The 19145-nt window shown below is 44.4% G+C and overlaps 3 protein-coding genes and 1 long non-coding RNA gene across 5 annotated transcripts; 2 read left to right on the top strand and 2 right to left on the bottom strand.

Annotated features, from left to right (window-relative positions):
* Nucleotides 1-1121: 1121 nt before the first annotated feature.
* On the top strand, nt 1122-4177 carry LOC115756412 (protein LYK5). The gene is made up of 3 exons (XM_048281140.1): nt 1122-2371; nt 2467-2812; nt 4042-4177. The coding sequence occupies exons 1-2, from the start codon at nt 1321-1323 to the stop codon at nt 2808-2810; spliced, it is 1395 nt and encodes a 464-aa protein (XP_048137097.1). The 5' UTR covers nt 1122-1320; the 3' UTR covers nt 2811-2812; nt 4042-4177.
* On the bottom strand, nt 4075-8223 carry LOC115756411. Of its 2 annotated transcripts, none has more exons than XM_048281139.1 (10): nt 7944-8223; nt 7330-7380; nt 6802-6918; nt 5803-6258; nt 5231-5640; nt 5013-5112; nt 4838-4897; nt 4656-4745; nt 4467-4586; nt 4075-4386 (listed from the first exon to the last, which is right to left on the bottom strand). In XM_048281139.1, exons 3-10 carry the CDS (start codon nt 6910-6912, stop codon nt 4075-4077), a joined length of 1659 nt encoding a protein of 552 aa, XP_048137096.1. In that variant the 5' UTR covers nt 6913-6918; nt 7330-7380; nt 7944-8223. The 2 variants fall into 2 exon arrangements, with proteins under 2 accessions (XP_048137096.1, XP_030552037.1); XM_030696177.2 differs by having other exon boundaries at nt 5231-5643; nt 7944-8222.
* Nucleotides 4736-5645, top strand: LOC125315626. The gene is made up of 2 exons (XR_007198886.1): nt 4736-4985; nt 5601-5645. It is a non-coding gene; the product is annotated as an uncharacterized LOC125315626 (long non-coding RNA).
* Nucleotides 8224-8991: 768 nt separating the features above from the next.
* On the bottom strand, nt 8992-16616 carry LOC115756441 (ABC transporter G family member 28-like). The gene is made up of 14 exons (XM_030696219.2): nt 16173-16616; nt 15741-15817; nt 15162-15431; nt 14520-14583; nt 14283-14429; nt 14104-14138; nt 13415-13488; nt 12394-13316; nt 11565-11861; nt 10896-11387; nt 10234-10382; nt 9817-10106; nt 9596-9732; nt 8992-9495 (listed from the first exon to the last, which is right to left on the bottom strand). The coding sequence occupies exons 1-14, from the start codon at nt 16412-16414 to the stop codon at nt 9339-9341; spliced, it is 3354 nt and encodes a 1117-aa protein (XP_030552079.1). The 5' UTR covers nt 16415-16616; the 3' UTR covers nt 8992-9338.
* Nucleotides 16617-19145: the final 2529 nt, after the last annotated feature.

Below are 19145 nucleotides of genomic sequence, written 5' to 3'. Positions count from 1 at the left end.
GTCTTGACTAGCCAACAGGCACATGAATTGTCCAGTCAAACCTGGTATGGAAAATGAAGACCAAGGAAGAATCCCCGCGTCATGTCTCCAATCTCCATGACATGTATAAAGTTTAGTCTTTTTAAAATGTAATCACCAGTCTAAGACTTTTTCTAAATTTTCCACGGCTAAATTAGCTCTCTACTTTTGAGTATCCTCTTTCGTTGCCTGGTACTTTTCTCAGCCTTGGGAAGATAATCGAGTTTAGCGGATCTATATGATAAAGACACGATGATCGGTTTGATCGAGCTTAGATGCGAGCAAACTTTTAAAAAAGTGCACTAAAAGTCTTAAAATTCATCTTTAAAATATAATTGAATTCCGAAACTTTCGAAAAGTACAATCGAGTTCTAAAACTTGTCGAATTTACGCAATCAATTCGTTTCGCTAACACCGTCAATTTGACGAAGCAAAAAATGTTGATGTGACATTTTTAAATTATTTTCTATCCTGCAAGGCATTTATAATTATTCTTTATTCAAATCTTATTTAAATTCGGTTTAAAAAACTAAAAAAGAAATGCTAAAATTTTGTTTGAAAAAAATGAAAAGAAGAAGAAGAGAATAGGAGGCTCGATAGTGGGGCACCGCCACCCCCCATCGCCAGCCGGAGGGGTGATGGAGATTGCCGGCCCCAGGCGGCGCTAACGACCATTGCCGGCCCGGGGCAAGGGCACCCGGATCTAGGTGACATCGACGCTCGCTCGGGCCTAGCGAAGGGTAGCAAGCGAGGCCTCGCTTGGGGCTGGCAAGGCTTGCCGGCCCCTTCAATGATGGGCGATGGCGCTATTCTCTTTCTCTTTTTTTTTTTCAATTTTTTTAATTTAATTTAATTAAGACTTGAATAAAAAAAATACCGCGTAGGAAAGAAAAATTAATTTCCAAACATCATATCGGCATTTTTCGTTAATTAAATTAACAGTGTTAATAAAAATACTTGATTACATCAAATTTTTTTTATCCGTCAATTTGATAAGTTTTAATTTTGAATTGTGTTTTTGCGACAAGTTTGACACTTATCCCCCTTGTACAGTTTGGGAACGACCTTTCTCCACCATGTCCACCCTCTTTGGTTTATTCGTTCTCCCCCTTTTCTTCCTAGAAAGGGAGAGGAACTCATCCTCGAGGAAATACCAGTTCCCTCCAGCTGTCCTCCGCCGCCGCCTCCGCCTCCGCCCGGCAACCGGGTTTAGTCCATAACTCGTCCACCCTCCGAACCCCGCCGCCAATAATTACCCCTCTTGATCTCCTCCTCCTCCTCTTCTTCTTCTTTTGCAATTTGATGAGCGCTCCTATGTGCAAGACCAAAATGGCGGTGGAAGCCACTGAGCCCAGAAGAAGACCACCCCTCTCCTCCTCCACCCCAGGACTCTCCCCCTCCCAGACCCCCAGATTGGCCCCCGGCCCCTCCGACCCCTCCGCCTCCGCCTCTTCCAGCGGTGGCTACTACACCTCCACCTCCTTCCCCAAGCTCTCCTCCGGCGCCGGCACCGGCACCGGAACCGGCACCTCCTCCCTCTCCAGCAGCACCTCCCTCTCCAGTTTCCGCCACTCCCTCCCGGACAATCCCGTCATTTACGACTTCTCCGAGCTCCGCTCTGCCACCAACAACTTCCTCGCCAAGCCCCGCCACTCCTCATCCTCCTCCTCCTCCTCCTCCTCCTCCTGGCGCTGCTCCGTCCGCGGCAAGGACGTCGTCATCTTCCAGCGCAAGTTCAGGCGCAAGATCGACATGCGCCGCCTCAGGGACCTCCTCGGGATGATCTGCCGGAGCCACCTGGTCAGCATCGCGAAGCTGCTCGGCGCCTCCGTCTCCGGCAACAACATCTTCTTGGTCTACGAGTTCGTCGACGGCGCGAGCCTCTCCGATTGCCTGCGGAACCCTAAAATGCCCAATTTCACGGTCCTCGGCACCTGGATGTCGAGGATGCAGATCGCCGCCGACGTCGCGCACGGCCTCGATTACATCCACAACCACACCGGCCTCAACATGATCCTCGTCCACAACCACATCAAGAGCAGCAGCATCGTGGTGACGGAGCCGTCGTTCAAAGCCAAGATCTGCCACTTCGGGACCGCCCAGCTGTGCGGCGAGGCGGACGAGAACGACGTGCTCCGGGAGCGGGCGGTTCCGGCGGAGGGCGGCGAGATCCGGGAGGAGGGGGCCGGCGAGGGGCCGTCGGGTTCGCCGCTGATGGAGCGTTCGGACAGCCGGAGAATGCAGTTCGAGGGAGTCCGAGGTTACATGTCGCCGGAGTTCCGGGTCACGGGCGTCGCGACCCAGAAGTCCGACGTCTACTCCTTCGGGGTCGTGCTCTTGGAGTTGCTATCAGGTGGCGAATGCAGGAATCGTCGCCATTTTGATTTTTACTAAGAGTTTTGAAATTTCTTTATTACCGTATCGAACGTGCAAAAATTACATTTTCAGGTGAAGAGCCATTCAAGTATAAATACGATAAGGAGAGCGGAGACTTCGTGAGGACTTCCATCGTCGAGACCGCGAGGGCGGCAGTCGACGGCTGGGACGGAGGAGGAGGGGTGGAGGGGAGGCTGAGGAAGTGGATGGACAGGCGGCTGAGGGACTCGTTCCCGGTGGAGGTGGCGGAGAAGCTGGTGCGGCTGGGGCTGGAGTGCGTGGAGGCGGATCCGGACAGGAGACCGGACATGAGCCGGGTCGAAGGGAAGATGTCCAAATTGTACATGCAATCCAAGAGCTGGTCGGACCGCATCAAAGTGCCCACCAACATATCGGTTTCGTTAGGACCCAGATGAGGTTGGCGATGAAATTCTCTGATTATCTTTTAGAATTAATTGAGATTATTTTTATGGGGGTCCTTGATTCTTCATGGCTAAGCTGCTAAATTAGTCTTCACGTGGAAGTTTTTTTTATTAATTTTTCTTGTGGAGGTTGTTGTGGGATTTTGGGAATGGAGGGGGTCAAGATCATATATGATGGGACAGGACTGGATTTTTTTATTTTATTTTGGGGTCAGAGATAGGACTGGATTTGGGTTATACAATTGTCTGATTTTGAACGGGAGTTTGAGTTCGGATGGGATTTTGGAGTCTTCCCAATTAGTTTAATTTAGTTTGGCGGGTCAATTCCTATTAGTTTAAGTTTGAACGATTGTTTTCTTTTGGGCAAAGAAGAAATGTTTTGTTTGTAGATTAGGTGTGTGTCATGTAGCTAAGGCAGGCATCTAATCCTATATTCTTTTAGATTAGTATCATATGAAATTTCTCATGATTTGTTGAAATTATAAATTTGATGGGGTTTTGAATGAACAAATCGAAAGATTTTTTTATTTATTTCTATTTTAAGGCTTGTCTATTGATTTAAGTATTTATTGTTTTGTGCAATTTGATCCTTTTGTGTGATGGAATCCTCTTTTGACTTTTTCGATTGTGCAATCAAATCCTTGGATCGGCTACTCTAATTAAACTGTCGAATTTGTGATGCGAGCGCCATTGCCTATATGACACAAAACGGCAATGGTGCTAATGCGGAATGTGCAGAAAACAAATGAGAAAAAAAATAAGGAAAAAAAAATTCTCGTAGCAACTTGACGATTTATGATGGTGAAACAATGCGCTTGATTGCACAAGCCCAAAAATTTAGAGAACTAACTTTATTACATGAACTTAAAATCGAATTGCGTGCATAATGAAACTTAGATGACTAAATCTTTGTTTAACCCCGTATTTTTAGCTAGACAAAGCTCATGAAAGTCACGAAACAAAAACATAGGAGATAGATCTTCCGATTGATGTGATGGTCATTCGCTCTCTAGGAAAATAAAGCACGTAACTCATCAATTAAATCATCAATAAGAGAAGGAAATAAAAAAATAAAAAAAAAGGTCAAAAGATGAACGCGTGCCATCTGGTCTGTGGAGTCGACATCTCCGACCGGGGAAGTAGACATGACGATTGCAATGACGAACAAAAGTGAAAGTCTTGATCTTCGGCATCTCGCTTTATTAGATTTTTTTTTTTTTTTTACAGGGCCATGACCGGAGGAGGAGAAGAACGTGAATTACATGGCCAGGAGATACTGGAACTCGTGGTCGTACGGTATCTTCTGGACCGAGATCGGCGCCGCCTTGCCCCCGTTGCGGCGCTGGAAGCAGTCCACGATGGATTTCCTGAGTGTCCCGGACGTGGGCAGCTGGTGGCAGACCCACTCGACCAGGGAGTCCGGGCTTGCCGCGAAGTCGCGCATGTTCCGGAGCAGAAGCTCCGGGAACGCGATCCTTTTCGCAGCCATGACCACCACGGAGGCCTGCAAGTACTCCAGCTTCGACTTCTCTAGCTCGGCCGCGACCCCGTCTGCAGTGTATATCCTCACCTGCAAGTTTCAGGGTTCTTTAGAATTCGAGAACTCGGTGTCACCCCGATCACGTATGCATGTTCAGTCGGCCGACTCACAGCAGGGGATGAACGGGTTCCACAGCAAAGAGCGAAGGTGACGTTAGGATCCGTGTTCTCGAGCCCATAGACTTCTCGGACGAAGTCTTCTTTGGAATCCTTTTCGACTTTTCTGTGATACTGCAGAAGAAGGCGGCTTTTGTTATATCAGATTTACACAGATGAATTTACCAACTCGCAGGTCATCACCTCTATAACTTTAGAAGCTGTGGGCTTCCTCAAGATGAAATGCTCTATCGCTTGGGCGTTTATCGTGTTTCCTCCGATATTGAGAGTGGCCTGAACTCAAAAGACATTTAAGTAAGATGCATTTCTCCATTGATCTGTATTAGAAAGTTTGAGACTTTTTACTAGACATTCCGTGAGCGCACCTTGTTCATCAGCATCAGCAGCTTTTCTGGAGTAGAAGGTGCCCCGTGCTGCAGAAAACCCTGTAAGAAAAACGCAAAGCCGGGATATATACAGACGTAGGAGAAGAGAACTGTACAACAACACTCGACAAAATCTATCCACTGGAAGGTAAATTGTCTGTTTATCAAGTTATACATGCATGACACAAGCGTTGTACATGTTGATCCAGAATGCCAGCTTCTGTTGATTTGTCAAGAATCTTAGATCCAATGTCTTGAGATGACTCATTAAGTCCCTGGAGACATTCAGATTGAGAATTGCAGTTATATAAGCAATGAGTCGCGAGAAATTTTTAAAACCGAGCATCTCTTTCCATGTGCATTAGAGTTTTTTGTAGCAGAGATGTTTTGTACCTCAACTTCTTTAGCAAGGGAATGGAACTTGAGGAAGAAATGCACTTAGGATCCATAGAACTCGCGGTAAATCTGACTAGGTTCTTGTAAGGCCCGATGTCTCTCGGGATAGAGTCCTCCATCTCAAACACACCGTACGGATCTTGTTGCCTTGAACTCAGCCCAGTCTCGACTCTGAAGCTCCTTGAGTTGAGAGACGAGTTCAGTGACCGGGAAATCGGACCCAACTTCTCTAACTCCATTGCTCTCGACGTTCTGAGTAGCCTTACGAAAATGAAGTTCAGGCACTTCATAATGTTCTCAGATAGCTTGTTGGGTTCCCACTTTTGCTTATTGTCTTCTACTTTCATTGGACTCGGCATGAACATAGGTGGCGGCGACTTCAGAGGAGTCTCCTGCCTTCGTTCCCTCGGCTGAAAAGAAAGTCATCTTGATTTAATGCGAGAACAATAATGCTTCAAGATGGTCGTGGATATCGATCGAACATTGTCTTCTGATAAGCTCAAGGAGAGCGGTGTGCATTCATCCAAAAAACACAAATGGACTAATTATGAAAGACGCGCCAGTTTTACCTTAGGCGTAGGGTGTCTTAGGTCTTGCAATGGCAAGGTCGGCTTCAGCATCCGGCTTTTTCTCACACGATTGTCGTGAAACTTAGCATCCTCGAGGAAATTATTCTCCTTCTGATCGGAGAACTGTCTTGAATTGCCCGTCTTCTCGATCAGAGTGAAGTCGTTGAGATTGTAATCCCCTTTGATGGCTTTGCTTATGAAATGCAATGCTTTGGTCTCAAAGGCCATCCTCTCAGGGACAACTCCGTTCAAGGGGCTCGGACTTGGTGTGTATGATGGATAGCCAGAAGCAGGATGAGGATCGCTCGGGATTTCGGGTACCTTCGTCTGTCTGGACCTTGCTTCCTTGGTAGCTTCTTCTTCATGCTTTAAATTAGCTTGAAGCCGGCTTTTTTCGTCTTCGAGTCGGACTATCTCGTCCTCGACCATTGCCAACTCTGCTAATATCTCCTTCATCTGTATAACAAACAATGAGTTCAAAGATAGTTTTCGTGCCAAACAATGTCTTAATGCCCCTTAAGACAAATTATTGTTTCCTTTTTCGCCAATGGAGACTTAACCAAGTTACTACACCGGCAAAGGTGCTGATAATCATGAATTGGAACATGTTATCTCCAAAATACAGTTCTGAATATTTGAGATGATCAAAAGGTTTCTTGTTTAAAACAAGGTAACACGCTGCGCTTCCTAGTGAATCAAACACGGAATTCAAGTAGGCTCCGCGCGCATAGATGGTCGGAACTCCGAAGATGGATGGATCGCGATGTACCGACTCTACTTTGAACCATACACTGTACTGCTAAGGCTGATTCTCAACTCTTTTGTCAGACAAAGGCTCAAGTTTATATACAAGCTAGACCCTATGATACCAAAGACCATGCTGCGATACATTCCTTTCCATGAAGTCTTGAACCCCAAAACATATTCTCTACACCACAATCCATTCCTTCTGTCAAAAAGAGTCTAATAAATAACGGGGATTCGGAAGATGGACGTAACCTTAGGTGGAAGACAATTCGGAATCGAGATGATCGAACCATGGTTTCGGGACTGGACGCGCTCCAGGATCTCACGCACCTTCTCTTCTTGACTCAGCAAGAGTTGGAGCATCGAAACCTACCGAAGCGAAACACATGAACAGAACAATCACATACTTAACTGCAACAAAGGGAGAAACGTCACCAAATTTGCATTGCATCCTTAATTCTCTTTCTTGAACTGTGTCGCTTTAATTGTCTGACAAACTGGGGGGTGACAGCAAGTGCATAGTGCGAAAGGACAGGCATGGTCCAATATTTAGTTCTCCTTTTAATGCTCTACCGTCTATGGAATGAACTCCAGCCGGTAAATCTTGGAGGAGCATCTGATGCCTATGGGTCAGACATTGGCTGTAGGTTATGCAATTTATGGGGGATCGAAGCCCTTTTGATCTCTTCTTTAATGGGCACGAGCCTACATTTTGCTGTTATGAATTTTGCAGATCCTTTAAACTGATCAAGAACAGGTGCCCAAATCCAACTACATTACCTCTCTCTCCAGCTGCTACTTCTTTTTCTGTTCATTGAGCTGCTTCTTTCTCTGCGTGATCAACAACTATTGCATCACTAAGCGAAAACTCGCAGAGACTCGTTAAGACTTTTTTACTGTCATGCCACGGCATTCGTAGTAAACGAAATACATGTTATGATTCAAGAAGCTAACCACAAATTATTCAGTTGATTTATCTTCTAATTATTACGAAAGAGGAGAGCGAAATCCACTACTTAAGCACATGACCTGATGCAAAAGAAAAACATTTTTTTTTTTTTTTTGTAAGGAACAAAAGAAAAACATTCTCTCCCCGAAAATTCTCAAAAGAGCTTCTCTGTTTCTCTCTGAAACTGATGATGATGAATCGTGCCAGACACTCAAGTCGTCATTAGCTCTAAACTCGGAGAAGAAAACCAACACGTTCATCGTCATGTCAATGGTTAGGACACAAGAGCACACAGTAAACAGATAAATAATACGTTGGACCAAACAAATTGATCGTTTAACAGAGCGCTGTTGGAACCCCAGAAACAGAGCACCGAGACACGCTACGAATAACCAGCCCGATCGTCGTTCTCGAGCTGAAACAGAGCAACTGCGCACACACTTACGATCTCGGACAACGACGAAGAGCGATCCCCGTGGCCAGCCATGAGAGAGACCTCGCTGCACCCCGGCTTGAGCTTCTTTCACCTCCAGCGCGACGAAGAGTGACGGGAGTCGAAACAGGAGAGGATGATGGCTGAGGCTGAGCTTTTCTGGTGATGGTGGTGGTGGGAGAGAAACTTGGGATCGAAGGAAGAGTGGCCGGTTGCGGTTGGTGGCGTGCGGTGATGATTGCTGGAGCTACGTGAAAAGTTGACGGGTGTGCGAGTGGGGGTGTGAAGGAGAGGCAGAGGGAAGAGGGAAGAGGGAGAGGGTGCGAGGGAGTTTTCGGCGACGGGTTGGGGTTGAAGTAACCGTCGCTGTTGGTGTTGGTGTAGGTGGTGGGACTTGGTCTCTGTTCCACCCGGTCGTGCAATCGACACGAGTTAGGAGGAACGAATCGAGTCGAGTCGCTCTGACGTAGCTTGCAATTCTGGTCTCTCCGAAGTTTTGCTTTTTAGCGGTTACATACCTTCTCGAGCTTTTTCTCTCTTCCTTTTTTACTTTTGTTTTTTCCTACTTTTGTCGATCTGATTTGAATAGATTATATTAGAGAATAGTGGGCTCCTTGGCTTTTCGAAAAAATTACTGTCGAGCTCCTAAAATCCGGCCACAAGTTTCAATGGCGAGTCGATTATATTAGAGAAATCGCAGCTCACGGGATGTCAATAGTTCAAACCCATTGTCTCCCGTTTATCGTGGAAGCTCGATTCGGTTATCCTCTGGCCCTATTGGGAACAAGTGCAACAGTGGGGGACAACAGAAATATGGCATTGCGAAACTCGGCTTTGAGAAGGTGCAGTGCAGTTACTGCCTGTTTAGGTGCATCAGATGATTCAGAGGCCAACTTGAATACATATCTGAGTTCAAATGGGGCGACCGAGCCCTTGGAAGAACGAAAGAATGAAATTCTTGCCGGGTTTTCTCTCTATGTACGACGAGTTGCAAAAGTGCGAGGATTCAGGACGATCCGTGCCTGACATAAGTAGGATGCTGTGGACAGGAATTGGAACCATAAAGAAAATTCATCCCATATCTCAAGAGCATAACTTAGAAAAGTGTACTTCCATGACTCATCTCCTAATTTTGTACACATACACACACTTGGGGTTCCCGTTACTTCAGTTCAGCATGGTGGAAACAAGTTCCTTCCTGAACCTTGCAGGATGCCCATATACACCAATCGGATATAAATCCTCTGCCTGTATTAGGCAAAGCCTTGGGGAGTTTTGAGAGTTTTTGCATCTTCTGAAAGGTCATTGGCTGTCGTTGAGAACTCTGCCACTGGCTGTGGGTCCTGGAAAAAGCCGATCATGCTGGGGTTGGTTTTCTCCACCGTCTCAAAGAAGTATTGGCTAAATCTATTTCTTTTGGAGAATGACCATGCAAGTGAGAGCAATGATACGGCAAGCTATGCCCATAAGAACTAGGAAGACTAAACAGAGACTCCAGTGATTAAGATCATAGCCGCTTTTCATGAGCGAACCACATCGTGTTATTAGCCACACTCCACCATATCTGAAAGTTCACGGTGTCAAAAAAATAAAAATAAAGAAGGATTCAGTTATCTGTCGAGAAAGCATCACGGAGTTTTGCACATTTAGATGAGAGTGAATACCTTTTCGCATTTGCTATCACAAATGCTTCCAAAGCCCACTTTGGGTAGCACAACTCTGCTATGATCTCCACGAATGTGTTATCAGTACTATCACGTGTAGCAATGAGGGTCAACACAACAGGAAGAAGAACCGACCACTGCACAACGAAAAATGGGATCAGCAGTGTCGAGGGGCAATGTAACAGAAAATGAGCAGTCCATGTGGCTCATCAAACACTCACCAGTTGGGCTGGACCAGGCTCAAAAAAGATGGCGAATACGTATGCCATTCCTGTCACGCAGTACACTAAACAGACCAGAACTATATAGTTGTCTATGAAAGAGGATCTTGGATTGTTGAAGAAATAGAACATAGAAAGGTAGACCAAAGGCTTAATGACTGTGTTGAAATGGTCGATCGTGTCCTTCGACAAAAAGTAAGCTAGGGCGCTGATGCCAGAAGAGCTCTCTCTCCAGTAATGTAACTTGTCCAGTGAAAATGATCTCAAAGCTGCAATCTTACAGAGCAGAGCTGAAAGTTCACAAAATTTGAATTAGTACTCCAAGAGATGCATCTGCAAGTTCCCTTGTTAGATGTCCCATTTTCAATGACATTATAAAAAAGAGGAGTTTCAATGCTAAAAGGTATGTATACTTACACACAGCTATAACGGTATATGTGTACCCAAGGGCCCCAAATGTCTCGTCGCTAACTTTCGCAAGTGTTCCTAAACAGACTCCAGCCAGCAATAATATCAAGTAATCTACAGCTTGGATCCTAGCGTCTCGCAGCCGCTGCTTGCCAACTCTGAAGAAATCAAATTGCACAATGAGTCCAACTCAGTACCACCGTACATAGAAGTGTTTGAAACCACAATCCTAGGATCTCAAGATAATAAAGCATGAGTGGCAAAAAGAATCACAGAAAGAATGTTTTGGGATTTAACAATAAATGACCCTTTCAAATTGAAGAATATATAAGCAAGGCCAAAGAGAAGGCAGAGCATTGAAGAGGGGGGAAGCATTCTCTGCATCGTATACACAGCTGACGTGCTGTGAGCAACCAATCCCACTGCCTGTACGGCATTTTCTCATCCAGATGGCACTTAAATCGAGGATCACTCATTTGTGATTGACTTGGTACACTGCGTGTTACTACTGTGTGGTGTAACCGTCATATGAAATACCTTCTCGTTCAAGGGAGAATATCTATTAATGATTTTCAATCTCTGTAACAAAGTTAATTACTTTTCCTTTCAAGTAGAACTGGATGATTGGCCTAAGGAGGTAAGAGTAAGTAGTCAAAGAGGGAAGAATTTACCTCCCTAGGAAGTACTTATACTGTAGCAGAACACCAGGCGTAACCCTATCAGATAAGTCCTTCGTCTTTAAGAAATTTTGCTGTATATCATCCCTTTTCCGTTCAACATTAAGCTTGACATCCTGCCATAGATCTCCGGCGAAAGATTGTTCTTCTATTCCAGCCTCACCAGCATTCCCTCCATGAGCTGAATCCTCACCGGCAGTGGATGACATTCCATCGACTAGCTTTAACATGTCATGGGGTACAGCATACCCATTGTGCAGCATCCACCTGACAGGAAGTTGTTTATAATTGACCCCAGAGCTCGTGCTCGGTTTTACTATGCCTTCCAAAATATCAATGTAGTGATCTGGAGGGTTAACCCGCTCAGGTACAGTGATCCCTAGGCTTGAAAAGTACTCCTCAACTTTCTTCACTGAACCATGGTATACTGTTAGGCCGCCTTTGGCTAAAAGTATCAAATCGTCGAACATCCTAAACAATGCATAGCTGCAAAAAAAAAAAAAGGTCTACCTCATTAACCACGCTCTAGGTTCAAGGACATAGCAAAAAGCAGATAATCCAGGTTAGATAAATAAACAGAGTATAAAACAGATACTGTAGATATCGGACAAATCGTTCTGTATAAGGCAAAGGAATTGAAAGGATATATCATCAGCAACTTGCCTTGGTTGGTGGACAACCATGGAAACATTCACCCCTTCAAGAGCTTCACGTCGTAGAGCTCTGAGAAGTAACAGAGAAGATGAACTATCCAAACCAGACGTCGGCTCATCTAATATCAGAAGTGAAGGCTCCATGACCATTTCCAGACCAACATTTACTCGTTTCCTTTGACCTCCAGAGATCCCACGCTTCTCCACTGTACCAACGAGAGAGTCCCGCACAGCCTGTAGCCCCAGGGATTCAATAACTCGTTCAACAACTAGAACCTTTTCTGCCTTTGGCAGATCCGCAGAGAGTCTACACTAATCAGAAACCAATGAAATTATTGCTGTGCTGCTGGAAAAATTTCAATAAAAACGTGTGAATGAAGAAAGAATTTAAACTTTAAGATATCATCGTGGCCACTGGTTACTAAAAGTGAATTGGAAGTACATGAAAATTCTGCAGCTCAGTTAGCTAAGATACTCGCCAATAAGAGTGAAATAACTGGAGGCTGCACGGATATGACAAAAGTACATCAAAGAATCTAGGTCAAGCACAGCCAGGAGAAACTGCATAAAGAAGGGGATCTCATCCTAGATGCAACCAATTTATATTGGGTGAATGCCACTGGCATCTAATCTTGCAATGACATACATCAAAATAATACATGTGAATGGGATCCGTGATCCGTACAAGCTTAATCCTTGCAAAGATGATGCCACTGAGCATGAGAGAAACTAATAGCCAGCAAAAATAAAGCACGTTTTTTTCCTCTATCCATTGCTGTGCACAATCCAGAATTCCATAAAAGATATTCAAGCTACAGACAGCCAAGATAACCAAGTACCTGCATCTTGCGCTGAACCAAAGGTTTTCCTCCACAGTCAAGTTTCCATGCACTATATCATCTTGGGGCACGAAACCAATAATTTTCTTGTATGAATGGATTGATTCTACTTTCCCATTTATAAGAATCATGCCACTCATGGTGCACCCAGTTACCTTTCCAGCCAAAGCAGAAAGAAACGTAGTTTTTCCAGCGCCGGATGGGCCCATAACAGCAGAAACGCGGCCAGGTGATATTTTCCCAGTTACACATCTCAGAAGGTGCTTCTTTTTCCCTTTCAATGTAAGGGTTAAATCCTTAAAAGCAACCTCAATGGTTGGTCTTTTTCTGATGTCGATATCAGTTGCCATGGAAATTACTCCAGAGAAGGTTAAGTTTTTGTTCTTCTCTTGCAAAGCTTTTTCCTTCTCAATTTGATTGTATGCATACTTGAAGATTTGGCTATGGGTATGCAATTGCTTGCCCCTTGGCATGTTCTTTTTCAGATTCTTATCCCCAATCTCAAGATTGAAGCCTTCGTTACTCTCGGGGTCTGCCTCAATTGCATGCATCATCTGCGTGAGGTTGTTTTTATCCTTCTTATTCCCTTTAGCTCCTGAAGATGATTGCTCAGGCTTACCTGACCCACCAGGTGCAAATGGTGGCAGGGCTGCATCACTTCCAGGTTTAGCTTGAAACAGACCTCTTGAATCTGGTTGCTTTGTAGATTTCCTGCGAGAAAATGTCCGCGATAGCTGCGTTTGGAGCCCAAGCGCATGTTTCTTGGCTACGTCTCTTGCAGATTTCCATTTTTCACGGGCTTGAGCGGTTTCTCTTACGCTTCTCACAGCTTTTTCCCGTGATTTGGCTTGTCTTTTCTCTCGAGTAGCAAGAACTTGGTCTGAGCAGTTATATATAACAACAAGCATAACACTTAGTCCAGCCTGCATTTAAACATGAAATGTCTGTAATCGTCTGCGGAAAAATAGTGAACTTAGGAGGAAAGAGGTATTCGCAATAGAAGGATAAACCGCTCACTCACAAAAAGCATGAGACCATATGCAGTGATATTCTGATTTTCTGATTTTGGTTCACATTTTGCAAACTCAAAACAACCTGCAAATTCAAATAAGTTCATGAGGGTCCTCTAACCAACAGGGCTAGTGGAGAATAGATGGGACACCCACCTCAGCATGTGTAAAGCATCTCTCATTCTAATTACTCGTCATTACCCAAGTGTAAAATAGCACCTTCTTCTTCTTCCTCTTCTTCTTCTTCTTCCATGTTTTCAGGGTATTCAATCAACTAATGAGTATTTTTACTGGATATTCCTAGTCAATGCTGCTTAGATATTGTGAAAACCAGGAACTATCTGTGAAAACTTTTTGTATATAAACCTCAAACAGACATACTTTGGAAAGTACGTGACCATTAGCATGGAAGATGTCGACCAGCAAGGGAATGGATGCACTTGCAGAGTGCATGTAACATACTCAACCACAGGATTGCCCTTAATTTACTTCCCGGAAGGAGAAACTGGGAGTCCTAGTAAAGTTGAACCGCCAGTGGGTCAAAAGTCTTCTTTCCATATAATTGGATTGGCTATCTCTCTAGATTTACTGAAGCTATGTAGGTTCTAAGCATCTATTTAAACATTGTGACTATTCTCCTCACGCTGCAATGCATTTAAAATCAAAGGGGATGCTTAAGTCTTTCACGGCATGTACTCACCTTGTTCAGATGTAGACCCTGTTCTGCAGAAATGTCTGAAAGAAAACATTCAAATGAAAGTGTTAGTAGCAAAGAAAGAGAGATCAAGATAGGCATTGACTTCTAGTATATGTGATGATTTTTTAGCGCATGTAGCAACAAACTTGAGCGTTAGTAAGATGAGGGACAATTCTCAATACCCCTTACTGCAAGAATTTTTTTGGATAGTAGACGGACAGTATGATCCTGCTGAACAGAATACCTCACTGCTACTACCAATATCAGCCCACACATCTGCTCCTCCACAAGTATGGTTCGGTTGCCCAGGTGGAAGCTGGTAATGGTACCTGCAGAAAGGTTCTGCTAATAAACATCAATGCATGCTAAGCATAGCATTAAAAGTTAAGAAGAGGTTCTAGAAAAGGATTAGGGCTTACGGATCGCAAACACCGGTGGTTTTATTGAGTTTGGCAAGAGGACAATAAGCACCCAATGGGCAGGCTGCAACCATTAGCACAAGGGCTTGTAACATGTTGTTGAGAAATCACGATTTCATAAGTAACATGGATCACAAAGTCTAACTATTTGTACGAGTTCAAGTAAAAAGTTGTTTAGCAAATAAGTCTTCTCTGGATGTGCAATACAGACGAAAGGGAACAGTCAATTGCTTCGCGGCATAGTTGTGCAAAATCATTTCTTGCAGCGCTTCTTGAAATAAAAGACCAAAAAGTAGGACGTGCATGTTCAACAACAAAATTATCCACCATTCAGCAATCGAAATTCAAAGCTTCAGGTGAAAGTTTAGCCGTCATAGGAAATTGCAAAGAGAGAAGACAGAATTGAGAAAACAACTTGGAAACAGATGTTTAAGCAATGTCTCCATCTTTCAACAGTTTCTCCTCCTTTCCGTTGCAACTGAGAAATTGACATGATGGTTGTTGATATCTCCCCCATGCGATTTAAAAAAATGGGAAGGAGAAAATAGACTTGAAATTATCTCTTTTTTTATTCTTCTTTGGGTCAAGGAAAACTAATCTATTTCGAAAATCTTTAACCTTGAGTGTGTGACAGATACTTACGTATCATGCAAGTCATTCCATGAGGACAGAAGAAACCTTCACAACAAGGAGCACAATTGCTAGTTCGAGCAGGCATGTCCTTGGAATTCTTTAGGTCGATTTTCTTATCGGAATCAGCACTACAAGCCCATCCCGGTTCACATCCCGGAATCCAAGACGTAAGATTGCAGTTCTTGTTAGGTTTCAAGTAGCTGGATCTCTTAGCGGTGAAGAAACTATTGAAGTAAAACTTTATATCCGCTGCCGTGCACAAGCGCTGTGAAAGATCTCCTGTCCAACAATAGGATATCAGGAGAGCATGGAGAGCACTCATTGTCGAACAATCAATACAGCACCACTGTTAAAGCCTCATCAGAACATCTGCATTGACATTCCTGGGACAATTGTAAAAACTTTGGACGAGCACTTGTTCACCTCCTCATTACTCCTGACTACTTCATGTATCTTTCTTTGACATTGTAAATAACAGAGATTTTTCAAGACTTCCGACCGATTTCTGTGCAAGTACGACGAAAGAAGATAGAAGAATTGAAATAAACAGCTCTTTTGGACACATTTGCGAGATGATCATCATCATACCTTTCGTTTCTTTAGCGCAAGAAGTTAAAAAAGTCAAGTCTGAGGTAAAATTGAATGCGTCATTCCAGTCAGCATCCCTGGCAGACAAAATCAACCGAAAATGTCACATAAAATCAAGATCAACACAAGAATTTCGATAGACAACTACGTGGATTTCGACGATGGAAAACTAATGCCTGGACTCAATCCAACAGAGCAGACATATCATGTTATTTCAGCATCCATGTGAGAAGACATGGATCGCGCATGTTTTGAATTGATTTTTTTACTATATCCAGAATACATCCAGAGTCTATGGAACGATTTATCTCTACATGATGCCCAATCCCCGCGTTGTGCGTACTATGGTAGCAATGATATTCTCTTCTAACAGATGGTGACATTGTTAAAAGCGGATAAGAAGGACGGACAGAAAAGCGAGCGCGAACTTACACGTCCTGAATGCAGAAACCGAAATTCTTGACAATGTCGTCGCGGAAAATCGACGTGAAATTGGAGACCTGGCTGTACAAGAGCTGGGCGAAGAGCTGAGTCGCCGCCTGATCGCCACCTGCGGATTCCCCGTCCTCAGCGGCACGCGCGACAAGCGGCAACGAGCACAGCGCGATCAGGACCAAGAACACCAAAACATAGAGGAAGCAACGGCCATTGCTCTTCTCTCCGCTCATGGCCATCGCGAGAAGCACTAGCGCAGGAAAAAAGAAAAAATCCTTCAGCAGTCGGAACCGATGGTGCTGCGGTAGCGTTCGTGCATGCGTGGTGGGGACAAACGGAGTATCAGCGGCGGAGGTGGTGGCCGGCGATCGGAAGGAGAACTCGCGGGGGGCGGTGATGGGAGAGGAGAGAGAAAGACGATTGGTTAGGATTCGTTAGAGAGAGAGATGGCGTTGTGCAGAAGCAGTTTTCTGTCGCGAGGGGAGAAATATGGCGGGGAGGAAGATGTGGCGATGTTGGAGGAGAGAGAGAGAGAGAGAGAGAGAGAGTGAGCGCGAGCGACAGCTTTGAAATGGAGCTTGCGTCGCAAGGGAAAAAAAAAGAAACAATCACAAAATGGGATTTTATAAAATCATAAATTTCCGTAGTTCGTGTGCCGAATAAAATTGGAAAATAAGAACGCGGAGGGAAAAAAGTATCACACGTCATAAACCCACTCTGTCCCGAAAAATAATTGTTCAAAAAGTCCTGAACTTATTGCATGACGACTAATCCATTCATAAACCTTTTAATTTGAACGGTTTAGTCCTAAATATTTTCGTAATTTGTCAATTTAGTCCTTGCGACTAATTTTGATAGGAAAAAGCTCCGGTCAACACCGCCCACCCCGCATGCCTTAGTGGGCACCAACGTGGATAATTTGTATATTTTTCATAAAAAGATCGATGTTGTTATTTTTTTTCCTTTCCTTTTTGTTATTTTTTTTTATTTCCCTCCGCCGGTCGAGTTGCTCGAATCTAGCAAAAATTCCCCCTCACTGGTCATTGCTAATGGCCGGTGACCGGCAAAGGCAAATAGGGGGAGAAAAAAAAAAGAGGGAATAGTCAAGAAAAAAAAAACGAAAAATAATTGTAATGACCGTCCACATCATCACTGTCTGTGCCACGAAAGATGGTCAACATCCAAATCTGCGATTTCCTGCCAAAATCGGTCCGAAGAGCCACATTATCAAATCGTCAAAAGATTTAAAACTATATCGGCATAATAGAAATGTTGAAAACTAAATTTGCGTTAGATTTAAGATCCTTTTGGACAATTTTCCCAAATACTCGGCTTAAACCATAACTATCGTACGAGGATTTTGTGTGCACCCGCTATGACACTTTCTTGTGTCATTTGGGGTACGAGGATTTTGTGTGCGGCATTCTCTTTGTAATTAGCGCTGTGGAAAGTTATATACACATTTACCTTTACCAAAAAAAAAAAAAAAACCATAACTATCGTTATAGAAACAAGTGTGATTATAAAATCGCCGAGATATAATTTTGCAGTCTGTATTTTTTTCCTCCTCCTTTTGGAAGGACCTGAGTTCGCATGGAAATGTCATAACCCCGACCGAATTTGGCGGGCTTGCATGGGTATTACACGTGTCGGCACGCGGCTGCATGCCAACTTTGTCCGTAGAGGCTCGTAACTTCTTCACTAATGAGATCGGATTTTTCCTTATTCGGCGGTCCATGGGTCGCCCTTGCCATAACCGAAGGTCAAATGGCGGCAATCTCGGGTCAATTGGGCTCAACTTTTCACGAAGTCGAAAGAGACCCGCATGAGAATTCGAACATGAACGAAACCAAATCAAATCGCAACAAAATTCGTCAGAAGAATATGCAAAGGAGAGAGGAAAAATAAACCGAATTTAAAATTAATAATTACTAGATTAGCATGTGATTTGAAACGGATTCGTTCCTGCGGTGTTGATTGGTCTTAAAGTTCCAACAATTTAATCGCAACCTTAACTCTGTATTTTCGTCTACTTTTTCAGTTTTGTACGACACCGCGTCATATTTACTATTAACTTATGCTCGATAACATCGTAGGATTTTCTAATGAGATTTTTTTGCCTTTTTGAGAAAAATTGGAAAAGCCAAAATCGATTCGTATTCTCCATACCCAAAAATCGAAAATTGAAGAAGGGCAGAAGTAAACGGAGAGATTACTAACTAGGCAACTTCGAATTTGACCGATACACAGATATGCCGACCACGAAAATTTCACTTAGGAAAACCTGTTCTTGCTTATGACCCAGAAATAAAAGAACTGTTGTTGCTCGCCACATAACAGCAAACTACACTTATTTACGCCCGACCGACCTTGACGTCGTTGATCGCCTCTTATTCCTCATCGCCTTCAACTCCTCTCGCTCGGTTCTCAGATGAACACTATCGGTTTCAGGCGAGCGACGTCTTCGTCCGAGAAAACCGGCCAGCAGAATTGCGTCCCGAAAATGGCATCGTAGTAAGATTGCGCCGACACCGTTCGGGCCCTCGAAACCGTGTTGTGACGATCTTCGCCGTGCCGGCCGTCCCGGACTTCGTGATCGGTAACATTGCCGCCTGCCTCGCCAAGGGTCATGGAGTCAGCTGCGCTGTTGAAGTTTGTTACAGTTGGAGGGTTGCTGATCACGTCCACGCTACCACCGCCTCCGCCCTTGCTCTCGCTCTCTAAATTGGTGGAGGGTTTGGCTTCGGCCTGGTTCAGAAGCCACTGTATGGCCTCACCACGGGTTCGGTGGCTGAGATCTCAGGTCAACCGGAAAACACGGGCTGCACAAGCCGCTGGGACGCGGATCCAGCAGCCCCGGGGTCTTAGCTTCGCACAGCGATCTCTGACGACGGTGGCTCTCGGGGCATAACATTGTGGGGTTGGCAAACCATTGGAATTCATGGCTCAAAAATTTTCTCTCGCTAAGGA

This window comes from Rhodamnia argentea, chromosome 6 (genome assembly GCF_020921035.1).
Source record: "Rhodamnia argentea isolate NSW1041297 chromosome 6, ASM2092103v1, whole genome shotgun sequence".
Lineage (NCBI taxonomy): Eukaryota > Viridiplantae > Streptophyta > Magnoliopsida > Myrtales > Myrtaceae > Rhodamnia > Rhodamnia argentea.
Note: the sequence above shows the minus strand (reverse complement) of the source record. Positions and strands in the feature narration are given on the sequence as shown.